This window comes from Heptranchias perlo, chromosome 8, assembly GCF_035084215.1.
Source record: "Heptranchias perlo isolate sHepPer1 chromosome 8, sHepPer1.hap1, whole genome shotgun sequence".
Taxonomy (NCBI): domain Eukaryota; kingdom Metazoa; phylum Chordata; class Chondrichthyes; order Hexanchiformes; family Hexanchidae; genus Heptranchias; species Heptranchias perlo.
The window spans coordinates 45,432,096-45,447,415 of NC_090332.1; the positions used below are offsets into that span (position 1 = coordinate 45,432,096).

The 15,320-nt window shown below is 42.9% G+C and overlaps 1 protein-coding gene across 3 annotated transcripts in view; it reads right to left on the reverse strand.

The window, feature by feature from the left end:
- The window catches only part of bcl11aa (BCL11 transcription factor A a), a 175,601-nt gene that overhangs the window by 51,853 nt on the left and 108,428 nt on the right, over window positions 1-15,320 (reverse strand). For 2 of the 3 annotated variants that reach the window (XM_067989043.1, XM_067989042.1), the window contains exon 3: window positions 1,701-6,266. In XM_067989043.1, the coding sequence (XP_067845144.1) occupies window positions 4,246-6,266 (2,021 nt within the window). In that variant the 3' untranslated portion in view covers window positions 1,701-4,245. Of the gene's footprint in view, window positions 1-1,700; window positions 6,267-15,320 lie in introns of those variants that run through there. The other variant, XM_067989044.1, reaches the window with a different exon arrangement.

A 15,320-nucleotide genomic window follows, 5' to 3' on the forward strand; every position in this document is an offset into this window, starting at 1 on the left:
GGCACAGCCTCTACTCCCTTCTCCAATCTCAGTGGCACAGCCTCTACTCCCTTCTCCAATCTCAGTGGCACAGCCTCCACTTCCTTCTCCAATCTCATAGTGACACAGCCCTCCTCTCCCTTCTGCAATCTCAGTGGCACAGCCCTCCACTCCCTTCTCCAATCTCATAGTGACACAGTCCTCCTCTCCCTTCTACAATCTCACAGTGGCACAGCCTCTACTCCCTTCTGCAATCTCAGTGGCACAGCCTCTACTCCCTTCTGCAATCTCAGTGGCACAGCCTCTACTCCCTTCTGCAATCTCAGTGGCACAGCCTCTACTCCTTTCTCCAATCTCATAGTGGCACAGCCTCTACTTCCTTCTGCAATCTCAGTGGCACAGCCTTTACTCCCTTCTGCAATCTCACAGTGGCACAGCCCTCTCCTCCCTCTGCAATTCTAACTTGGCCATTGATAGCCATGACAGCATCAAACTTCTAAAAGCAAATCAACTCAGGCTCCCAATTGCTCTGTAAATAAATGCACTGCCCAATGTGATACTGAGCCACGCAGACCAGGTTCAATCTACGTTCTACACCAAGTCGGTTGATGTAGGTCATGAAGACAGAGAATGAATATAGTCAGCCTCAAACCAAGGTTAAAAAAAAGTCCAGGGCTCTCGTCTCTGCTTGCTATCCAGTAATCCCTGCTGGAAAGTAAATGTGTGTAGATGTCCTATTAGGGTAGGATTGGACTGTCACCGTCTTTTGAATCACACCCTATCATAAGTCACTGCCTTAAGAAGATAAAGGAACAAAACTGAAAAAAAATGTTTGCACACACACTTGTGTTATAAACTGAATTTATGGTGGTGGTTGAGGAGTTACAGGGTACTTTTTTAACACCAAGAGGTGTTGGAACCTGTGTGAGTTATTAGATATTCCCACACCTATGTGAGGTGTAGCAAATACCACCAATCCTTTTCAATTTGCTATTTATCTATAATCATATCATCTTAGCTCATCAGGGCCTCAACTCTCAAAGCAATGTCTTATAAGCAGAAGGTACAACATTGGCTGAACAAGTAGAGCAGCTACTCTCAACAGTTTGTTGATTCACCTCATGGTCAGGTGTTTGGGGTTTAGTGATCAATTGATTTGTTGCAACTTAATTATTAAACAGGTAGTACCTGCATTTTCAACTACTACTTGACCAACAATTAATTCTAAATGTATAGATGGAGTGCACAAATATGAAGATTAATCCAAGATCCTGTACTCTTGGGGGGGGGGGGGGGGGGTTGGAGAGAAATAGGCAACAATTAATTGTTCTATCTAGGCAGTTAGTAATGAAGAATTTATTGTATGCTTCATTCATTTTCAATAAAATATGGTAAAAAATATTTTGGGGGCAGCCAATAGTCTACGCAATCTAGCCACATGACCGGTAACCCCTCACCCATGCAGGATACAAACCTGCACATGGCACACTGAATTTGCTGGTTATGACATGTAAAACCCTTACAGAAGGTAGGCAATTTTCTCCAGCATGCTACCAAAACCTATATAGATCAGAGAAAGGGGAGACTGCAGAGATAAACCTCAGCTGGAGCAAAAGCTACGTACTTTGAGTATGCCATACAAAAACAAATAATTAAATAAATTTAAAAACTAAAAAAAAATGAGAAAAGCAATAAATAAGCACACACAAGGTTCACCAATTAGCTTTAAAATTTTTATTAATTTTTTTTCATAAAGGGACAAAATGGGCATGTGAACAGGATAATGCAGACAACTGCCAAAACACAGACAGTGGTTTCCAATAGACTCCTGAACTTAACACAGACCAGAAACAAATACAATAAAAGCCAGGTTGTAATGACCTTTGGTCATCTAAACAAAAAAAAATTAAAAAATAAAATGAAAAAAAGATCAATTTAGTGCATCTGTTTTGAACAGCGCACATAAGCAATAATAAATAGTGAATCCCATAGTAAAAGATAAATTTCAAGTTACAACAACAGCTTTTATTACAGGAATAGAAAAGGCCGATAACAAAATATTCTGCATTGCCATTTACAAAAAAGTATTGACTCAAGCGGCTTTAATATGCTTTGCATATGAAATTTTCCCAATCTAAATATAAAGCACCATTTAGTTTTTGGCAATGAAAAAACTGCAAACATTTAATTTACTGCATATGAAGTTAGATGCTGGAATGTAGTAGGTGAGAGGTTAGGAGACAGAAGCACACTACAGAACAAACATTAGCTTGCAGTACTGTATACAGTATGGCAGCAGGAAGGGAAAGATATGTACAACCATCCGCTTTGACCATTGGCGCGACGTTCTAAAGTTTCCCCCAAGCGGCCGTTATACGACCTCTTATCTGTACAATGTCACGGGCATGTTCTTTTTTTTTTGTTTGTTTTTTTTTGTTGAAACATACAAATAATTCGCACTATATTATCCTGCCAAATTAAAAAAATATACTGTGGCAGCCTGTGTTTGTTTTCCACTACCAAAAAAAGGTACGTTGATACCTTTAAAGAACAAGCAACAGTTAAAAATACAAGCTTCAATATAAATACTATAGTGCCTACACTAGGTGAACATTTATTTCAAATAACCATTCTAGAAATACAGAAAAGTAGAGACCATAAATGTGTTTAGCATAGGAATCAACATGTGTGCATTTTCCTATAGTTAAGTACTATATATATAATCTTAAACCTTTCCCCAATGCGAGTTTTATACAACCTGAAGAGCTGTGTATCCAAGGCAGAGTATCCACTAACTGTATAACATGTATGAGTCTTGACAACCACCAAGACACTGGAACCCTAAAATATAGTTCTCCCTAACTTAATGAAGTGTTTCTTTAAAAAAAATTCTTACCATTTATACTTAAAAAATCTGTACAAAAATTCTTGCACTGTAGTAGAGAGAGAGATTATTCATTCTAATCGACTGCAGTCCCGTTATCGTCCGCTGAGGAGACGTGCTGTTAAATCGTGTTGCTTTACATTTTATATTCTTTTTAAGTTTAGCCAGGTGCACTATTCTAGTCAATGACTGGCAAATTGACACTAAACAATCAGTTCATTTTTCTTTCCTTAGTATTTTAGTAAGTTTTTTTCCCTTAATTATATGTTTGTAAACTGGGAAAATTGTACAGTGCACTTAATTGTCCTATCTGAGCTGTCTTTTATCCTTTTGTCTTTTTGCTCAACCTCTGTACCCCTGATTAAAGAAAGGGCAGAGAAGTCACAAGCGGAGTCAAGTGCGATTTAAATACAAGCTGGCGGGGGAGGGGGGCTGGTACGAGCATTAATGTATCATCTTTATGTTTATACAACTGCCGGTGGTGTATGAACCAAGCATGACTTTAGGGATCACAGATGGATGCTGTGACATTAATGGAATTGTCAAGACTTTTTTTTTCCTCCTTTGTTCCTCCTGTTTTGTTACTTTCATTTTTGCTTAAATATTGAGAATTGGTTAACTCACTGGTAGCCAAAACTATTAGGTGCATGATGTGGAACCATCACTTGGGTCAACACAAACCCAAGGCTACTCCTCCAGTACTTAACTGAAGAACAGAAAGAAAACCAATACAGTTTAAGTACAAGGCACTCAGATTATTCTTTTTCCTTTAACCAAACAATAGTATTCACCCAATCATCTTCATCAATTTTTTTCCTTCTCCAAAAGTCAAGGCCAGCAATTTTTCTTTTGTTCTGATTTAATATATTAACCCTTTGAGAACAGATTTTTCTTTTGGAAAAAAAAGACGGCTTTAACAGTGCGAATTCCAGCCTGTCCATAGAGGGTTAAACAAAGGAACAATGGGGGCTTTTCCCCCATTTTTGTTTTCCCTCTCCATGTTACAACCTAAACTGTACATGATATGTGTTACAGGACACTATGCAGCATGGTAGTCTTCTTTCAAAAAACAAAAAAAGGACAGAGAAGGGTAGTTACTCAACACTAACTGGGGACAGAATTAAATTGCCGAACATACCATACATGCTGTCTAAAAGAAAAAAAAAACAATAACATACACAACACGTAAATTATTGCACAAGAGAAAGGCTCGAGTTTGCTTAAATGCAATAGTATTGCCCCGATACAAATCATGCATTCATCAGTGACGTTAAACCAGTCGTGCTGGCGTCAAGCACATGTTCCTTACGTCCTCAGCTTCCACTTCGTTTTGATCACAAGAGAATAGAAAAAAGCTATAGAGAACTTGAGTATCAATACACCTAATCAGTTTTTATATCATTATTTAACAAGCGCTCGCTGTGCCATTTTTTCATGTGTTTCTCGAGGGTACTATACACGCTAAAAGGCATCTGACAAATTTCACATTTGTAAACGTCTTTCCCCACCTGACCGTGCGTTTTCATGTGTCGCGTGAGCTTGCTACTCTGGGCACAGGCGTAGTTGCACAGGTCACATTTGTATGGTCTCTCGCCCGTGTGGCTTCTCCGGTGGACTGTGAGATTGCTGCAGTTCTTGAAGATTTTGCCGCAAAATTCGCATGTGTCACTTCGCTTGCCCTCTTTGGAGCTGGGCCGCCCAGGACCAGGTCCAGTGATGTGGGGCGTGCTCCCACCACTTCCTGTGCCACTCCGACCTGAGATCCCACCATCCATTTCTCCTGGAGGAGTGGAAAAGCGTAAACTTCCATTTTCTGAAGAGTGCTCAGATGAAGTTGCAAAAGGCGATTGTCTGGAGTCTCCAAAGTTGAGGAATGGGTCTTTCATCTGTCGTGAGGCAGCATAACCAGCAAGCCACTGCGAGTAAACGTTGTCTGTGGGAGCCAAAGGTGCTGATGGCAGGTCAAAGTCTTTCTCAAGTTTAATGCGTTTGGAAAAAGGGCTGAGGGAAGTTGGACTTCCCAATATGGGCTTCTTGGATAAGCCCCCAGAGGCCGATTCACCTGGAGAGGAACCTCTACCGTTGACTGTACCATCTTCTGTGCGATCAGATTCGCCAGCAACCGAGTCTTCATCATAAGTGTCTCTGTGAACTTCTGTTTCAGATGAATGATGAGTCCGCTTGTGTTTTTCAACAAGGACTTGGTGGAAGGCCTCACCATAGTGCTGCATTGTATTCATGGCAATGCTATGCATCACTTCAGGCAGAGACCGCTTCTCCTCTACTGGCCTCGAGCTGTTCTCATGGTGACGCCCACCCTCCAGACTAACACCAAAGGCAAAATCAGGCCTATTTTCATTTTCAGGTTCCTCCTCCTCTTCCTCTTCCTCCTCCTCCTCCTCCTCTTCTTCCTCTTCCTCATCCTCTTCTTCCTCATCCCCATTTTCTGGAATCATATTGGCATCAGTTTCACTCTTGTACTTAGCTACCACAGACTTGAGGGCACTGCTGGCACTGCCAACAAGGTCACTAGTACCAGGTTCAGGAGAGCTTGCGGTGGAAAGGCCATCGTCTGACTTGACCGTCACGGGTGAGGACTTGTGTAAGTGCGTTTTCATGTGCCTCTTTAATTTGCTGGCCTGGGTGCAGGCGTGATCGCAAAGGTGGCACTTGTATGGTTTCTCACCGGTGTGGCTTCGGCGGTGGACTATCAAGTTGCTCTGAAACTTAAATGTTTTCCCACAGAATTCACAGGACTTGGACTTGAGCACAGTCTGGGCAGGAGGCGCTGCGGGCTGGAGGGGTGGGAGGGGCGGTGTGCTGAGAAATGGGGATTTGTTGCTTGACTGGAATGGTTGCAATAGCCTTTGCATAGGACTAGGCCGGCTGGGTGACAATGGAGGAGTGGAGGTGTTGCCAGCCAATTCTCGAAGTCTCCTGGAGAAATCCATGGATGGTGGCTCAATAGGTATGGAGTTAAGACGCAGCACCCTATCAAAGGCACTGGTGTGATGTGCTGCCGCCAGAGCCATCTCCTCGGCACTCAGCCGATCCATTCGATGCGGGTCTAGGTGATGCCGGGGTGGAGGGCTAAACAACGGAGGTGTGGGGGGAAAGCGGCCTTCTCCAAGCCCTGGAGTTTCCCGTGAGACAGGCCCAGACATTCTCAGGAGGTTGAAAGGACTATTGTCTGCTACGTGAAGTCCATGAAGTGGGGGCTGGGGGACACAGTCTGCCCCAAGTCCTGAAGGAATGCCAACTCGTGGGGTCAAGGGACTTCCATGCTCAGTCTCCAAATAAATTCGGAATCCATGGGTGTTCTGGGCATGTTGGAGGAGAAACCATGCACTGTTGAATGGCTGTTTGCAAGTTGTGCAAGTGTAACTGCTCGGCTCATCCTTTCCTGCAAGAGAAAACAAACAATGCCAGCATGAAGTCGACTGAATACCAAGCTCAACTGCTATTTTGAAACACTTGCTTAAAAGAAAAGGTTTTGAAGAAACTCACAACCAAATTTAATGGAAAATGATAAAAACACCACAAGGCAACTTGAACTAAATCCCAATGGTGAATTAATTTCTCATCATTCAAAATGGCTGTGAATATTTCTTGTTTATAAGAACAGAACATAAGAAATAGGTCAGGAGTAGGCCATACAGCCCTTCCAGCCTGCTCCGCCATTCAATAAGATCATGGCTGATTGTCCACCTCAACTCCATTTCCCACCCGAGCCCCATATCCCTTGATTCCCTTAGTGTCCAAATATCCATCCATCTCAGTCTTGAATATACTCAATGACTGAGCATCCACATCCCTTTGGGGTAGAGGGTTCCAAAGATTCATAACCCTCAGTGAAGAAATTTTTCCTCATCTCTGTCCTAAATGGCCGACCCCTTATCTTGAGACTATGATCTCTAGTTCTAGACTCTTCAGCAAGGGAAAACAGCCTTTCAGCATCTACCCTGTCAAACCCTCTCAGAATCTTATGTTTCAATGAGATCACCTCATTCTTCTAAACTCGAATATAGGCCCATTCTACTCTCTCTCTCCTCATAGGACAACCCTCTCACTCCAGGAATCAATCTAGAGAACCTTCATTGCACCCCCTCTAAGGCAAGTATATCCTTCCTTAAGTAAGGAGACCAAAACTGTACACAGTACTCCAAGTGTGGTCTCACCAGACCCTTATATAATAAGACCTCCTCACTCTTATACTCCAACCCACTTGCAATAAAGGCCAACATACCATTTGCCTTCTAATTGCTTGCTGTACCTGCATGTTAATTTTCTGTGATTCATGTACAAGGACACCCAAATTTCTCTGAATACCAACATTTCTTAGTGTCTCACTTTTTAAAAAATATTCTGCTTTTCTATTCTTCCCACCAAAGTGGATTATCTGGTCAAACTGCTGTCACTACTTATCTATTTAAATCACCTGGGTTGCAAAGGTACTTTTTCCCCCCTGCTAAGTAAATCAAGTCACAACAGACCAACAATTCCCCAACTAAACCCTCTTGTAAGTTTGCTACCCATCCTTTTTGCTCCTGTTTTTAGGCCTGTGCACAAATTTCTAAAAATGTAAATCAAACACCAAAACAGAAGTCTATATTTTCCACTAAGACTCAGAATGTGGAGACAAGTTATTAAGGCTTTCAACAGCAGCAAAGCAAGCATCTGAACTCAAGCCATGATCCTAACCCCCTACACCATCAACGCAAACCTATCCTCTCCTGCCCAATTTTGGAGTTGACAAAAGATGGTAACCCTAATCTCATAGCTATTTTAGTTTGTCTCTCCTCCTCTCTTGAAGGCAGTGACTTATGCTGAGGTGTGTCACCAGAGTCACTGGTCATACTCCAGTAACTCATCCAACTGGCAATCTTTATATAGATAGGAGTCAAGGCAGTGAGTGCTCACCAGAGCTCTGATCAACTTCCACCTCCTTTAACGCAGGGCTGCTGAAGACTATTGCAGCATCCCCACTGCTGCCCAGCTGAGATCAGCCAACTCCGCACAGATCAGGTATTGAACCTGGAATCTGCTTATTTGTACGGCACAGTTGCATTATATCTTTACCAATGGAACCCTCAGGGGGCAGAATACATAATTCTTATTGAAATAATTAAATAATTGACAGGCGTTGTAAGAGGATTACTTTACATAGAATGAGCAATCCTTTTACCCATAAATCTGAAGAGGAAAAAACAGTCAATGTGACCCAGCTAATATGCACGCATAGAGTGCTCTAATCAAAGGAAGAAGAAATAGCTGCACCATATTTATCTAAATATATAAATAGTATAGAATATAAGTCAGAAAATTACTTCCCATGATGAATGTGGGCCCCAAAATTACACTATGTGATACTAGCGGATGAAAGCTTAATGTGTTTCCCTGAAACTTCTCTCCCTGCTACGTTAATGGGGAGATTAACCCATTTAGTGGAGATTTGATTGAGGTCTTCAAAATAATGAAAGGATTAGATTCAGTCCATGTGGATAGACTAGTCAAGCTAGATAGGTTGTGGAGGACCAAGGGACAAGTTACGTCACCGCAGAACTAGGTTAAACGTCAGGAGGTACTTCTTTTCGCAGAGTCGGTGTCTTCTGAAACAAGTAGCTGGCACTTGTAGTAAGTGCGGACCTGCTGCACGAGTTCCCGAGTGTGGCCGACATAACGTCATATAGATGGTAGGTGGTATTGGGGACGGTGTCCCCCAGTCACCCTGCTCTCTTGGAACTTTTTAGATTTGTTTTTAAAGATAGGTATAACCTCTCAGTTATGGTATCATCCAAGTAAATCTTTTTTGCACCTTCTCCAGTGCCTCTATATCCTTTTTATAATATGGAGATCAGAACTGTTCACAGTACTCCAAGTGTGGTCTAACCAAGGTTCAATACAAGTTTAACATAAATTCCCTGTTTTTCAATTCTATCCCTCTAGAAATGAACCCCAGTGATTGGTTTGCTTTTTTTTAAAAAATGGCCTTATTATCCCATGTCACTACTTTTAGTGATTTATGTATCTGTACCCCCAGATCCCTCTGCTCATCTACCCCATTTAGACTCTTATCCAAGCAGTATGTGGCCCCTTTATTCTTCCTACCAAAATGCAATACTCACACTTACCTATATTGAAATTCATTTGCTAATTACACGTCCATTCTGCAAGTTTATTAATGTCTTTCTGTATTTTGTCACAGTCCTCCTCGGTATTAACTATATCCCCCAATTTGGTGTCATCCGCAAATTTGGAAATTGTACTTCCAATTCCCGAGTCCAAATCATTTATGTAAATAGGGAACAGTGGACCCAGCACCGATCCTTGTGGAACACCACTTCCCATCTTTTGCCAGTCTGAGTAACTTAACTACCTTTAACCCTTACTCTCTGCTTTCTGTTTTGTAGCCAGCTTGCTATCTATTCTGCCACTTGTCCCCTGGCTCCACATGCTCTGACCTTAGTCATGAGTCTGCTAAGCGGGACCTTACTGAAGGCCTTTTGAAAATCCAAATATATTGCATCTACTACATTACCCTTGTCTACTCTTTCTGTTACTTCTTCAAAGAATTCAATAAGGTTGGTCAAGCATAACATTCCCTTTTCCGTGCTGACTATTCTTTATTATATTTTCAGTTTCTAGATGTTTCTCTATTACAACTTTCAGTAAGGATTCCTTTATCGTTCCTACCAGCGAAGTTAAGCTAATTGGTCTATAGTTCGCTGGACTGGTTCTATCTCCCTTTTTAAATATGGGGATAACATTAGCTATCCGCCAGTCCTCTGGCACTATTCCCTTTTGTAATAATTTTTTATATTTATGTAACAATGTCTCTGCTGTGTCTTCCCTAACTTTTTTTTAATATGCGCGGATGCAATCCATCTGGATCGGGACGTTTATCCTCTCTAAGTTTGATTAGTTTACCGATTATCTCCCCGCTTTCTATCTTAAATGTCTGTGTGTCTTTTTTGATCTCTTCTTCTAATGTCATGCTCTCCATGTTAGTCTCCCTGGTAAATACTGAGGCATAGTAATTATTTCATATTTCTGTCATTTTGCTGTCATTACCTGTGAGTTTATTGTGTGTATCCCATAGTGCCCTATTCCAACCTGATTTTTCTTTTGTTATTTATGTGTCTGTAGAATACTTTACTATTTCTTTTTATATTCCTTGATCATTTAATTTCATAGTTCCTCTTTGCCTTCTTGGCTCCATTTTTTGGTTAAACCCCTCCACTTTTCTACTTCTCTCTCCATCTTTAAAAACCTTCTCAAAATCCATCTCTCACCAATCTTTTGTACCTCCACCATAAGAAGTTGTATATAATGAGCAAACACCCATTTACATTACATGTGAGCGCTATCATCATGCAGCTTATTACATTTAAATCTGCGCTGGACTATTTTCTGAGACATGCTCCATGGTTCCATCTAGCAACCAAATGAATGGAACGGAAAACTGAGCAAGTGTCAACTGCAGCACAACTACAGAGTACAAACTGGCAAATACAGAGTGCGTAACTCATTCCCCAGACAGGAGTGAGTGAGAGAGAGAGCATCCAGACTCTCCCAAACCCGCACCATGACGCACCTTGTCCTCAATCTCCATCAATGATGCAAAGGTTCTGGTTTATAGTGTAGTGTATTTAAAACATACACAAGATTTACAGTTCACATTGAAAGACCCTCAGTCCATTATATGTATTGCCTCCAATCATGATTATTCAATGTAGTGCAACAGCAACTGATCATAATACAGTCAACTGACATTGGACTAGTGTGGCTTTAGTATCACAAAATAATTTTAGTTTTAATTACTAATTATTTTGTTCTAGTTATGAAATAATTTTAATGAATTTTTTTCATTAATGACAACTTTCATTATTGTTATAATTAATAAAAAACAATCTATACTGAACATGCACTATATAAATATATAACACACTTTGACCATGATAAATGCACAGGACCCTGCATATAATGAATACCAGACGACAATAAACACTGTTGCTAGAACCAGCACAAATATCTTGGGTAAAGATTCTAATGGACTGACAGGGGGACAAAATTCATTTGGGCCTGTTGGGTGAAGCACACACCAGATACGTGGGCGGAATTGGTCAGGGGCCCTCATTATCATTAAATAGGTGGGCTGCCAGTGCTACCGACTGGCAGCTCGCTTAATAGGCAATAGGAATATTGAGCATCCCTGATGATATTTAAAGGCAACCTGCAAATCTGGAGGTGCACTTTGGCTACAAGCAAACTGGAAGGCAACTTCAGAACATGGCAGGCCAAAGAGAAGCTTCAAGGGCCCCATGCTTCTCGGATACAGCATTAGAGATCTTAGTGGAGGAGGTCAGCAGGGTGAGGGATATCATCTTCCCACCAGACAGCAGGAAGGTATCCCGACGAGCTACTCGGCAACAATGGGCATGGGTGGTAGAGCGTGTCAGTGCCATTGCCAAACGGACCTGGCTGCAATACAGGAAAAAGTTTAATGACCTGGCCAAGGTTACTAAGGTAAGACTCCTAACTCCTATCTCCCATCACTCTCTTCATAACCCTGTACAACTGAAGTCCCAATACTCACAACACTTCCCTCCGCCGATTACCAGCACTCTCCTCCATTCGTTGCAGCACACTTCACTCCACCTCCTTCTGCTCTTCCTACTCTCCACACTGTTGTTGCCTTCACCTATTCACACTTCTCCCACCCTTTGCACACCAGCATCATTATTTGACCTTGACATGCACATCCACAATATATTTCCCTCAGCCACCACTAATAATCTCCCTTCTTTCTTGCAGGGCATGCTCGCGAGCAATAGCAGGAAGGAGGCAAGGACAAGAGGAGAGAGAGCATCCATTCAATTCCTCTCCTAAGTTGAGAAGGATGTTATGTAGATCATGGGGATGTGTTGGGTCAGGGGAGTGGCGAGGCTGGAGGACATGTCCTGCAGGGTTCTTGGCCATCTTACACTCTGTCCCTTCTCGCTGAAATCTCACCCTCACACTATGCCTTACAAAGTGCAGCTGCTGTCAGCAGCCATTCATCTGACTCTGCTTATCCATGACACTAAAAGCTAATCCTTGTCCCTCTTTTCCCTTTTAGGCGAAGAAAATATAGACTGCTGAGAGCATAAGTAGTTGGAAGAGGGCATCACTCATGGTGACACAGTGTCACGTCCTTATCTTAGCAAGCACCAGCTCAAAGATTGGCACCACACATACTTTAGATGTTAAGCTAGAGGGGTCTGTACTGGGAGACTCACCAAACATTTGTGCATGGGAGCATGGACAGGGGGATAGGACGGCCCTGGAAGCAGCTTGCCGGAGGGAGAGTTTGTATCCTAGCCCTGCTGTAGAGGACAAAGATGAAGATCTCGAGGGCTCATGCTACATTAAAAAAAAACTGATTCCTATACACCAGGACCTGTTATGTGCATCAGGCAGCCTGCCACCGTGCTTGCACAAAATGGCAGAGAGCATGAAGGAATTCAGCTCTAGCTTGTATAGGGCCGTCCAGTAAGCCATTGAGTCCATGCAGCCAACCATACAGCGAGTGGTCAGCTCTATGAACACTGCAGTGAGGCCCACAACGATGGAGCCTCTGGTGACAGCTCTGACAGCTTCACTGGGAGCTCAGACTACTGCCATCATGGCTCTGGGTACTAGCATTTCCTCAGTCTTTCAATCCATGAAGGAGAGCATGGATAGGAGTGTGGGGAGCTTTAATAGGGGCTTTCAAAGCATCACTACACTCCTCCACTCTGTTCTCGCACAGAGCAGAGGGAACGTAGAGGCGCAGGCTCATGACAGCAGCACTGGCTCCATGGGGGAGGCTCATGCTGTCCTCTCTCAGGATGACAGGACACCTACTCCTTTGCCAGACACTGACCCAGTGCTCTTGTTGGTCCCACACAGCCTGCTGGCCAGACTGCCCCAGTTGATGCCGAGACACAACAGTCTGCAGCTGAGCCCTCAAAGGCCAGAGCTGCTCGAGGTCACCCACCAGGGCCATCTCTAGTGCCCTCAGTGCACGATCATCAGCCTTGCATCTCCCAGGCTCCAGCGACAGGCAAACCATCTTGTAAGAGCACTAGAATAGGTAAAGGAGCACAGAGGCCAGGCACTAAGGGATTGCACTAGGGTGATTTCATTTCAATATTAAAAGGAAACATTGTAAAATCCACAATGTAAAGAAGTTTTTTTTTGCATTGATATTGGTTTTCATTTCTTAGTTATGTGAAGACAACCAATGAGGTAGTAGTATTGGAGGGCATTCAGAAGATGGGTGGAAAGAGTGGGTCAGATGGTTGGTGGGACTGTTGGTGTGCTGGGGGGAGGGTTTGCTTAAGAGAATCTCTCCTCAATAATTTGTCTGGCAACACTGCTTGGCCTTGGTCTTCCTCATCATCCTCATCCCCATCTTTCGCCTCCACTTCTTCCTCCTGTGACAGCTGCAAGGCTTAGCCCCTCTGAATGGCATAGTTGCAAACCACTACAGATCTTGAGACTCGCTCGGGTATATTGCAGGACCTGATCGATCCAGGTACCGGAACCTTTGCTTGAGGACACCTGTGAGAGCTGTGGTTTCTGCCAATAAAGTGACAGGGCACAGCTTCAGCCAACAGTCAGCTCTCATTTCTGGCGACAGCCAGGGACACCTAAGGAGTGCCTTAACCAATACGGCGGCTGCTGTATTTTGTGTGCACTTCCGATTCGGGGTGTCTCCCCACAAAATTGCTAAATGGAATGGCGATTTCACGCCCAAAAACTGGGTGAAACAATCGAATTTCTACCCCATAGTCTGCTTTGATTTTAATATCTTTGGATTTTTTAAAAAACATTTGAAAATTGCAGCAGAAATCTTGATGAGTGAACATTCTGGTACATCAGTAACTAGGACCTGTATGCAGCAGTGTTTGTAATCAGAACAGCATGGCCCTATCAAGGGTCCCTTCAGATGACATGCACTATAAGGTATTTCAATGCTTTATTGCCTAGAGGTGAAAGCATGTATTTCAGTGCTCGATCCATTTAGACCACTTCTCAGCATGCTCCAACATCCTAACCTAGTGTTTTTCTCCCTTTATTTACCACAAAGTTCTTTTCTAAAAAAAATACATTCTGATGTGCAGTAAACAATGATTGCATTACAAAAACCCAAGAATTGTCTGAAAGAATAATCGTCTTTAAATGGCACTTCAATTGACCCGCAATTTGAAACACAATGAAGACATAATCTCATTATATTTATCCAGCTTCTTTAAAGACTCCCTATTACAGGATTACCTACTATACATCACCAGGAATTCAATCTTTAAAACAAGTGGAACAAAATGGGAAAAAAAGAGATATATCTTCAAAAAGGTCTAATCTATTTACATTCCCTTTTATTGTAACATCTTTAAGAAGTTTTGTGTTGAAGTTTTTGATATTTTGGCCAATCTGCTGAGTCTGAAACTGCAGATAAGGCCAGTCCTCAGCAGTCTGTCAAAACACATCTCGTTTTCATCAAACACTCCTTGTACAAAGTAAATGGAAAACATCCAGAGGAAACTGCACTGAGGGACTGATCAGAAATGCAGCTACAGAATGGAAGCATGCCTCCTATTTTGCTATTTCCAGGTTCGGGTGTAGCCCAGGAAGTGACTGTGTCCAAATGTTCAGCTTCATGGAAAAAATGTACAGACCCACTCAGGTACAAGTTTTGTCATGTCTAAGTCTTTCCACTAGATACTGCTAGTGAGCCCTACAAATACTCTGGTGACCTCCAGTGGTTGAAAAGGGTGCACTGCAACTATGTAGGGCTGATATCTTCTGCTGATCTGAGACCCCAGGCATGAATTTTACCTGGAGCAAGGGAAGAGAGCGGGGGTGGGGGGGGGTGGGCGGGGGTTGGTAGATTTTCGCTTGGGAAGCCTAGAAGTAAATTTGGAGGGCTGGAATGTGCAGTCGCGACCTAATTGAATTATTACAATTTTACTTCCGGGTTCCCCGTGTGACCGATTGGCTGCCTGTCGGGCAGGAAAGGAGCCGGGGAGATGTCAGGTAAGACTGAGATTGTGCCAGGGTTGGGAGTCAGTCATCATGGGGAGGGGGCGACCGCTCGCAGCAGGTAAGCTTAGTGGGCCTGGAGGAAACACTCCTGCTCCATAAGCAGTGCAATAAAGGCACTTACCTGATGATGAACCAGCCCTTCTCACCTCCTTTTACCTGGCAAGATTTACAAACCCCGGGAATGCCGTCCTGGAGGCATTAGGTTTAAAGCTCAGTTACATTCAATTAAAATTACGCTACTTAATGTCTCTTAAGAAGTGCTAAATACACGCCCACCTGCATGAGTTGGGCACGCGCATCCAAACGTGTCCACCTTAAACCTCGGAAGTGGCGCGTTAGAGCTGGGTTGCAGGCGTGATTGCAAAAACTAGCATTTTCACCTCCTACC